Below are 10,644 nucleotides of genomic sequence, written 5' to 3'. Positions count from 1 at the left end.
GCCACCATGCCCGGCTAATTTTTTCTATATATTTTTAGTTGTCCAATTAATTTCTGTCTAATTTTAGTAGAGATGGGGTCTCGCTCTTGCTCAGGCTGGTTTCGAACTCCTAAGCTCAAACAATCCGCCTGCCTCAGCTTCCCAGAGAGCTAGGATTATAGGCGTGAGCCACCATGCCTGGCCAGAATAAAAATTCTTGACCTTAATACTCTTAGGTTATGGTGTGCCTGGAGGCTGTGCCACATGTGTTTCTAGAAAAGGCTGTAAAGTCAGCTCCTGTGAAGGCCCCGCTGCTCCCTGCTGACCTCAGCCCCATGACGGGCAACAGGCAGTGGGCTTTGGCCTGCCAGAAAGCCATGGGGTAGGTGGCTCTCAAAAGCAAGTGAGTCACCCACTCTGAAATGGAGACACATAAAGCACAATAATATTATTCTTTTTCAAAGAAAAACTGACGTACTTGCAGGGGAGAATCCGGACAACATCGTTCTGCTTATAGCTCTCTATGCAGACTGCACAATGATCAAAGTCTGGGTCTGTTTCCTGCAACAAAAAGCAAAGGAGCAAAAATCACATGCTGAAAGTACATAAATGGTGGAGACACAATTCAGCTAAGAACTTTCCTGTAGCAACTATGGTAAACAGTGGTTATAAAGAGAAAATTATTGAAAATAATTTAATATATTTTATTTGCTTAACTATATTGACCCAAATTATATCTAAGCCAATTTATTTTGTTTTAAAATTATGGTGTAACAATCTCTAGTAATTCTGTTTATGATATACCTTCTGTTTATGGTAAGTCAGAATTCTGATCTTTCCAAGATTCCTATCAGCTATCTCTTGGATGGTCACCTTCTCCCTCTCCTCCCCTCCTTTCTATCATACTTCTCGTTCGTCTAAATCTGTTTTACTATCTGGGTCTTCATCAAGACGCTCACTAATCACATCCCTAAGTACAGACAGGAAGGATGGTGAGCCCCCAACAGACTGCTATCCAGAGGGAGCTTGTGTATTGATCACAGACGTGGGGTAGAGAAGAGTCACTGGCAAACTCCACACTGGGTCTTCACCAGCAGTCACGAAGCATCAGCCAGGTGTTTGGGCACCAGGTTAATTGATTTCCTTCCTCCTGGGGCAGAAGGGGTTCTGTCTAAGTGGTCAAAAAATTTAAACATGCCAGGAACCTAAGCCAGGAAAGGTGGGACTATTTGCTGTGTCATTGCCACTTGGACTGAAACTCCGTGGACAATTCTTGGCAGGACCAGGAGGTACAAGATGTACTTGCTTTAAAAATTAAAGGAAATATAGTTTTGGGCTGGCCTGGGGTCCAAGGTGAGTAGGTTAGTTGAGCTCCAGGGAATTTCAAACTAATGTGACAGCTAAAGGCTACCAGGCCAAGAAAGCATTTATACTGGTTACCACGCCTCTGGGGTTAAAGTACAACTGTTTTGATTTTTTTCCTTTTCTCTTTCCTTAGCATACAATGAATTTCACTAAAAATGTCTCCACCTTCTGACGCTGTGTCAAAGGCAAGTAGATTCGGTGATGTCAAGGCAATGGGAATAAAAATGGGTAAAGTCCAAGAGAGTGGTAAAACTCAGGAAGACCAAGAATCATCTGAAATTATCCTTCCAGAGTTCTCTGTGTAAATATTAGAGTTGGGTGTGGGGCAGGAGACGGTTTTGGTGTATGCCTTTTGAGATGCAGTTTTTTCATTCTAGATAACCTCGAATACAACGAATGTAGGGTTTAGCATTAAGGAGCTATGTTGTCCTTCAAGAGGAGAAGCAGTGTTCTACCACAACTTGAGATCGACTAGGGAACTCTGGTTGGAGGTCTCAGCAACAGCCTCTTGTCACTGCCTCCTTGATTTGGTCCCCTCAAGCCATCAGGCCCAACCCTGACTAACTGCTTAACCCACTGTAAAGAGAGCACCTTGTCAGGTGGAGTCTCTCAAATGTAGGTCTTCAATTCTCCATTTAACTGGTGAAGAAACAAAACACAAAAGAGGCACGGTAAAGTCACAGAAGTATAGGAAGAAAATGCACATCTCCTGGCTATTTGATATACAAATTGCCCCATTAGAGTGCTTTGAAAATGTATGCTAGGTTTTAGCAGAAGAAAACTCTGCAGAAAAACACTGCTAGTAGTCTAGTGACGCCAATAATGGCAAGAACGTCTGAAGTCCAGGAAAGCTGGAGGGCTGTCCGAAAGGCCTCCATATGGCAGGCATGCCAAGAAGAGAAGGTAGTTCGAAATAAAGTATTAGGGAGCACACCTGATGAAAACAATAATCTAACAAATGACACACAAACGATTAGGGTGTACTCTTTTCCACCAAACAGACTGATTATTTTTACAGTGCTACAGGTGTTTCATCACTGTACCTTATCGCCCTTTTTTACTGTTCTGGTTGTTAATTTACTGATGGCTTTCTTGGCTGCATCTCCAAGACGACGCTGTGAAAATTGCAAATACAGACATTAAGTGTAAGATCTCTGAATGTCCTTTATTTTTAAACAATCAAAAGTATAAAGTTCCTATTTTTCTACACCCCTCTCCATGTCATGTAAGAGGATCCTAAAAAAGCAATTAAAAAATTAGAAGAACTGGCAGCTGTATCACAGATTCAGCACTCTGAATAAAAAATGTATACAGTGAGAAAGTCAGGTGTTATAATCACCGCTGCATTTTGTGTTTAATAAACATCTGATATATCACGCATTATCAAAATGTACTTCCTGTACACCCCGGAGCCCCTACCACCGCTCTAGTGGCTTTCTTATCCTGCTTGAGAGGATGGCCATGACCAGGTATGTAAACACGGTCTTAGGAAATGGAAACGCCTGATCTCCTCGAAACTGCTCATCACATCACCAAGTGAGAGAAAGGGATACGGTCCCGAGCTCTGCCTCTGGCTCTGCTACTACTATGCTCAGCACTCTCAGGAAGGTGCACTTACCTTTCTAGGTTTGAGTTGTTCTGATTTATCTGCAAGGCTTAAGTCAGAGAGTCTCCGAGGCTGGATTTACCAGACACCCTGCCAGACACTGCAGCAATGCTCGACACCAACAACCCAAAGATGAAAAGACAGCACCCCCTAACCTTGCAAAGTTACCTGAAGTGGGAAACAGTTAATCTGATGGTGTACAACAGAGCAGGCAACCAGGTGGGGTGGGATAGGGCAAAGCAGAAACACCAGGGAAGCCTTCAGGAAACAAGGCCTGAGCCAAGACTCGGAAAGCTGCATAGGAAGGAGTTAGATAGCAGAAGCACAGGGCTAGGAAGGGGGATTCTAGACAAAGGAATGGTCAGGTAGAGACAACAGCTGTGAAGCACAGGACACAACGGAAAGTACGTGTCACCGTAACCCCAAGCTGAGCACAGGTGGTGCTGTTCAAAGTTGAACGTCCCGTGAGGCAGAGGGCATCGACACTCACACGGGACCACAGGCACACGGGGAGAGAGGGCACTCCAGACACAACCAGACCCCCAGCTGTGGGAAGAGGCAGATGCCAAAGGAGCAAGGTAGGGAACAAGACAAGGGAGATATGGATTCCACCACGAGAATAAAACTAAAAACCATAAAAACATTTAAGAAAAATTTAAAAATACCTAAAAGAGAATAATTTAATGAAGCCTTCCCTGTGTATCTATCATCTGACTTTAATTATCAATGTATTACCTATATTCTTCACGCGTTCCCCATCTTTAGTGTGTTAGAGGATTTCAAAGCCTAGCACAGGCGTCGTGTAACTGTGCCCACAGTCTTCACTACGCATCTCTGACACACACGGGCTTTTGTCAGTGCCACTGCCTTACCCGACAAAGTTAACAATCATCAATCAACACTGTCCAACACTCAGACTACACGACTACAATCTCCCAGGTTGTCTACACGATGTCTTTTAACACAGGGCTAGTTTGAATCGGCACACGAAGTCCACACACGGCACTCAGCTGTGAAGCATCTCAAGCTTCTTGTCCTCTGAGTCCCCTTTAAACAGCCTTCTGGAGACATAATGGACTTAAAAAAAACTGCATATATTTAAAGCCTACACTTTTGTTTTCATGACCTGACCTAAGAAAACCTAACAGTTAAGGCAGTGTATCTATTACCCCCTAAATTTCCTCCCGCCTCCCTACCACCGCATCCCTCCATGATCTACCTTTTGCTACTACAGCTGTCAAGTGTTTTATACAAATGGAGTGATACAGTATGCATTATTTTGTGTGTGATTTCTTGTACTCAGCATAATTATCTTGAGATTAATCCATATTGCTGCATGTATCCATAGTTCACCGCCCTTTTTTTTTTTTTTTTTGAGACAGAGTCTCACTGTGTTGCCCGGGCTAGAGTGAGTGCTGTGGCTTCATCCTAGCTCACAGCAACCTCACACTCCTGGGCTCAAGCGATCCTCCTGCCTCAGCCTCCCGAGTAGCTGGGACTACAGACATGCACCACCATGCCCGGCTAATTTTTTCTATATATTTTTAGTTGTCCAATTAATTTCTTTCTATTTTTAGTAGAGACGGGGTCTCGCTCTTGCTCAGGCTGGTTTCGAACTCCTGAGCTCAAACAATCCGCCCGCCTCGGCCTCCCAGAGAGCTAGGATTACAGGCGTGAGCCACCGCGCCCGGCCAAGTTCACCCCTTTTTAATGTTAAACAGTATCCCATGGTATGAATGGACCACAATTTCTTCATTAGTTCAACTGCTGATGAGACATTTGCACTATTTTCCAGTTTGGGGCTGTAATGCATACAGCTGGTAACATGTATAAACACTACAATTCTTTGTATGGACATATGCTTTCTTTCTGCCTGGGATAAATACTTATGAGGGCTTGTATGACAGTTGTCTGACTTTTATTTAAGAGACCGACACAGTTATTTCCAAGTGAGTGTACTATTTTATATTTCCAGCGGCGACGCATGAAAATCACAACAGTCATTTTCATTTTGCCATTTTAATAGGTGCACAGTGGCATCTCCTTACAGTTTTTTCTTTTTTTTAATTTTTTCTCTGAGACAGAGTCTTACTCTGTCACCCAGGCTAGAGTGCAGTGGTCACAGCTCACTGCAAACCTCAAACTCCTGGGCTCAAGTGATCCTCCTGCCTCAGCCTCCCAAGTAGCTGGGACTGCAGGTGTGTGCCGCCATGCCTGGCTAATTAGAAAAAATTTTTTTGTAGAGACTGGGTCTCACTATGTTTTTCAGGTTGGTCTCAAACTCCTGGCCTTAAGTGATCCTCCCACTTCAACCTCCCAAGTGCTAGGATTATAGGCGTGAGCCACCATGCATAGCCTACATTAATTTTTGAATGTTAAATCAACCTTGCATTCCTGGGATAAACACCACCTGGTCATCATGAATTATCCTTTATATATATTTTTGACTATGATTTGCTAAAATTTTGTTTAGAATTTTTGAATCTATGTTCAAGAGGGATTTTAGTCGGTAGCTTTCTGTTTTTCTAATGTTTCTGTCTAGTTTTGGTATTAGGAATGATGCTGGCTTCATAGAATGAAATGGGAGGTGTTCTACCCTTTTCAGTTTTCGGTGTAGGTTGAGCATTTAAAATCCGAAATGCTCTGAAGTCTGAAACTTTCTGAGTGCCAACATGATATCCAAGGAAATGCTGTTTGGAGCATTTCGGATTTTGGATTTCCAATGCTCTCAGCCATTAAGTTTAATGCAAATACTCTAAAATCGGAAAAAATCTTAAATATGAAACACTTCTGAAACGAAACATTTCACACGGGATACTTAACCTATAGTTTGTTTATAATTGTTATTATAGTTGACCCTTGAACACAGGGCGGTTAAGGGAATCAACCTCCGGCACAGTAAAAAAATTCATGTACAACTTTTGACTCCCCAAAAACTTAAGTACTAATAGCCTGTTGGCTGGAAGCCTTACAGATAACACATACAGTCAATTAACATACATTTTATATGTATTATATAGTGTACCCTTACAATAAAGTAAGCTAGAGAAAAGAAAATGCTATTAAGAAAATCATAAGAAAGAGACAATATATTTACTATTCACTAAGCAGAAGTGGATCGTCACATAAAGGTCTTCATCCTCACTGTCTTCACAATGAGTAGGCTTAGGAGAAGGAAGGGTGGGTTTGGTGGGAGGGGAGGCAGGAGGGAGGGGAACACTCGGTATAACTTTATGGAAATGCATGGTAATTTCGGTCTGATGCTTTTGCTTTTCATTTCTCTAAAAATGTTTCTATAAGGTACCAATCCTAACATTTGCCTTAGTTTCGTTTCTGCAATGTAGAAGGGTCCATGTTGTAAAAGTCAAAGACGGTCTTGAATAATTGGAACCCTTCTGCCACACTATCTAAAGTCAATTTGTTTTCTTGCACTAATTTTCCTATGTCTTCTTCATCATCAACGGAAGCACTCGTCTCCTTAAAGCTGTCTTCTATCAATTCCTGTCGTGTGGCGTGTATTTGCTCTTCAACTTCTCCTAGATCTGTATCCTTCACGCCCACCCTTTTTTACCATATCCACAATATCCTTCATGATTTCCTTCACTGGCTCTGTCATAAATCCTGTTAAGTCATGCACGACATCTGGACAGAGTTTTCCTTGTAGCAATTTCTTGCGGGGGGGCTTGATGACTTCCATGGCTTTTTCAGTAACAATAATGGCATATTCAATGGTGCAGTCCTTTAGTGATGTTCTATCAAGATGCTCTTCCATAGCATTAACAATCCTTTCATCAGCGTACTATGTGTAATGGTCTAGACTCTGAATTAAAGACATTGTGTTTGGAGACAAGAAGACCAAGTAGACACCTTTGCTGCTGAACTCATGGCGCTCCGGTAGCCAGAGGCATTATCCAATATCAAAAGAACTTTAAAAGGCAGTCCTCTACTGGGTAGGTACTTATTAACTTCAGGGACAAAGGACCTACGCAACCAATTTAGAGAAAGGGTTCTTGCCTTCCAGGCCGTCTTACTGTATAAGAGAAACTGGGAGATGGTGTTCATCTTCTCCCTTCAGGGGTTGGGGGTTAGCAGCTTTATAGATGAAGGGGGTCCTGATAATACACTCAACTATATTTGCATAGAACAGTAGAAGCAGACTGTCCTTTTCTGCCTCAAATCCTGGCTCTCTTCTCTTCCTTACTAATAAATATCCTTTGTGACATTATTTTCCAGATAGGGCGCTTCTGTAGACATTAAAAACCTCGAGGTAAATATCCTTTCTTCCCAACAGGTGTCTTAATGGTACATGGAAAGTTGTCTGCTGCCTCTTGACTGACAGAAGCTGTTTTTGCTGTTACCCTGACATTTTTTTGAGCCAAACCCCTTTGTAAAATTTTCAAACCAACCTTTGCTGGAATTAAATTCTGCAGCTTTAGATCTTTTCACTTTTCTCTTACGTTGTCCTATAATGACTTCATTTTCTCTCTCATGGAGACTATGAGACTTTCTTACAGCAACCTTGTACCCATATAAAAGGTGCAAAAGGTATTTCACAAAAAGTACAAGGTTTTTTGCACCTGCTGGCATAGCTGCAGCGATACTTGCATGGTTCCTTTTTTATATTAATTTTTTTTTTTTTTACAGTGGTGCTTACACTGTATTGCTTCATCATGAAATGGCAGACACCTGTAGCAGCAGACCTCAACTCACGGTATGTATAAAGTGATGAAACTTTTCCTGTGATGTCATGACTTTTCTTTGCTTCTTGGGAACACTTCAAGCATCACAAGAGACACTTCACATGGGTCCCATGGTGTTATTCAAGACTGCACTAAACACAACGAAAAATATGTAAAAACCACAAGAGACTGCTTCTACTATGAAAATTTACTAAAGAGACAAACTGCTTATGAGGAGAGATGATTACTATTAGATGGCGTTTTAAATGCATACTCATGACAGTGCTTGCTGCAACAGCAACGGAGGTGGCTACAAAATTATTACATTAATACAGTATGTACTCAAGTTAATTTTAAGCACTTGTGATTTAACACTTCATCTTTAAGTTTCTTTACATTTCTGTCTACTGTGAGTGGCACCATGTAATCTGTTTGTGTGCGTAAGTTTTGAAAATTTTAACTTATTGTAACAGACTACTATACTATGGTATTAAATGATAAAATAGAATAGTATCTACATATATTTTATCCACGACATACCTAATTTTTCTGATATTTGCAGATTACACAGGTCATCTGATTTTTCAAATTGTCACAAATCTCCAAAAAATGTTCCAATATATTTACTGGAAAAAAAATTTGGTTATAAGTGTATGTAGACCTAAGTAAGTCAAATCCAACTGCATGTCTTCCTGAAATATTTGGTAGACTTCACAAAAAAATCACTTGTACCTTGAGTTTCCTTATTTGAAAGTTTTGAAATTACAAATTCAATTTTCTTTATAAACATATAGCTATTTCTCCTAGCACTCTGGGAGCCTCAAGCAGGAGGATTGCTTGAGGCCAGAAGTTCAAGACCAGCCTGTGCAAGAGTGAGACTCTGCCTGCAAAAAAAATAGAAAAATTAGCCGGGTGTGGTGGCCATCGCCTGTAGTCCCAGCTACTTAGGAGTCTGAGGCAGGAGGATTGCTTGAGCCTAGGAGTTCGAGGCTGCAATGAGCTATGATGACGTCACTGCACTCTAGCCTGGGCAGCAGAGTGAGACCCTGTTTCAAAAAAAAAAAAAAAAAAAGAAAGACTAAGCAGGTAAAACTGACAGACCCTAGTGCATGACTGCTATGGAGGCACAGGGAAGACGAGTCCAGACCCCGAGCTACGTGACCAGCTGTGTGGAGGGCCACCACGTCAGATCAGGGAAGATGCGAACGCAGAGCGCAGGTGCTGGTGGCAGGCACAGGTCGGCCTTCATCAGGCTCTATCTAATTAGAGATCTCTCACAAATACTTGCATATATTGTCCTTTCCACCTCTGAAGTTTCAAAATCTCTTGTAGCAAAAGTAAAAAAATATCTTTTCTCTGCATTTGATATTAATGTCAAATACCTTTTTTGTAGTATTTTTCTTTGGACTTGGCTTCAGTATTTCCGCCTTCTTCTGAATCATGCCTTGAGTTTTTAATCCTTCCTTCAACATTTCCCATCACTGTGTGACAGGTGAATCTCAGGCACAGGTTATGTGCATGCGTGTGTGCATGTGTGTGTGTATAATTTGGTCTCTTACTTGAATTTGTTTAAAAGCCACTATTTTTTTCTCTGGGTTCTATTTGCACCCTATTGACTCTCCAACACTTAAGATGAAGCACAAATTCCTTTCATGAACATCACTTACCTTCACCTAAACCCCATGCCATTAAAGTCACTGTGTTTTCGAGGTGTGGTCCACAGGGCAAAGACATTAAATCTACTTTGGGTGCTTATTATTAAATAGTAATATGAAATGATAATGATATTTATAGTAACTAAGATTTATTCAGTACACACCACGTGCTAGGTACTGTTCTAAGCCCTTCATGTGTACAGACTCACACAATCTTCACAACCATTTTATGAGAAAGGAAACACATTACCCATATTTTACAGAAGAGACTGAAGACAGAGAGATAAGCCATTTGTCCACATCGAAGGCTGGCGAGCAGGCTCCATCCAGACCCGCTGAACGGGGGTAGGGGTCCTTGGGAATTTATAAATTTAACAAGTGCCATCCCCCCGAAAAAGAAAAAAGAGCTCCCACACAATTTCTGTGTATGACAGTCGGAGGCTCACTACACCAAGTACAAACTGCCAACCGTACTGTCCAGAGCGTTTCCCGTGACGCCGACCTACTCATTTTCTAACTGCTGCCTGTGCCCTGTTCCCTGGAGTTCTCAGGTTTCCACCCCATCACACACAGAATGTTAGAAATCACAAAACCATAAGGATGTATTATTTCATAAAGGAGAAAAACCAAGCCCCCAGAGGAAGCTGAGGGGATCTGTCTGAAGTCAGTAGAAGTGCTGGGACCAGAACCCTCGGTCTCCTTCTAGTCCAGTTCTTCTTCCACTATCAAATGCTCAAAAGGCTTTGTACGTCATAAAATAGGACAGGAGTTGATAGTCAGGGCCCAATTATCTTATCTTACTTGGTCAAAGCTGATGATAATATCAATCTGAACACTTCCATACTTGAATGCAAAGTGTCAAAATATTTGAATTGGTAAAAAATAACTTAAAACAACTCATATTGCTTAATCTAATAGGAAAAAGTTGTTCAAAGCCAGACGGTTCACATCATTTTGAGGGCAGGTCACTTTGATGAATCTTATCTCAGGTTTCTTTCTTCAGTCAGACTCTCCCATAGCAACTTATCAGCACAGACTAGGTTTTTCTTATTTTAAACACTTGTGAAATCCAAGTGCTGTGAATATAACTTTTCCCTGATTTAAAGTGTATTAGTCTGCACCCTCGTTCATTCACTCTCTCATAACCTCCACCATTTTTTTCCTTTTTTCCCCCAAAAGAAGTATCTGTAGCTCCTTTTTGTTTGTTTTTTGAGACAGAATCTCCCTCTGTTACCTGGGCTAGAGTACTGTGGCTTCAGCCTAGCTCACAGCAACCTCAAACTCCTGGGTTCAGGCGATCCTCCTGCCTCAGCCTCCTGAGTAGCTGGGACTACAGGCATGCGCCACCATGCCCGGCTAA

At 41.7% G+C, this 10,644-nt stretch overlaps 1 protein-coding gene across 3 annotated transcripts in view; it reads right to left on the bottom strand.

The window, feature by feature from the left end:
• The window catches only part of RNF130 (ring finger protein 130), an 86,470-nt gene that overhangs the window by 21,899 nt on the left and 53,927 nt on the right, over positions 1-10,644 (bottom strand). For all 3 annotated transcript variants that reach the window (XM_012665147.1, XM_012665148.1, XM_012665149.1), the window contains 2 exons: positions 2,388-2,459; positions 458-540 (listed from right to left, as the gene is read on the bottom strand). In XM_012665147.1, the coding sequence (XP_012520601.1) occupies positions 458-540; positions 2,388-2,459 (155 nt within the window). The remainder of the gene's footprint in view (positions 1-457; positions 541-2,387; positions 2,460-10,644) is intronic.

The sequence above is a fragment of the Propithecus coquereli genome, unplaced genomic scaffold (assembly GCF_000956105.1).
Source record: "Propithecus coquereli isolate 6110/MARCELLA unplaced genomic scaffold, Pcoq_1.0 Scaffold970, whole genome shotgun sequence".
Lineage (NCBI taxonomy): Eukaryota > Metazoa > Chordata > Mammalia > Primates > Indriidae > Propithecus > Propithecus coquereli.
Note: the sequence above shows the minus strand (reverse complement) of the source record. Positions and strands in the feature narration are given on the sequence as shown.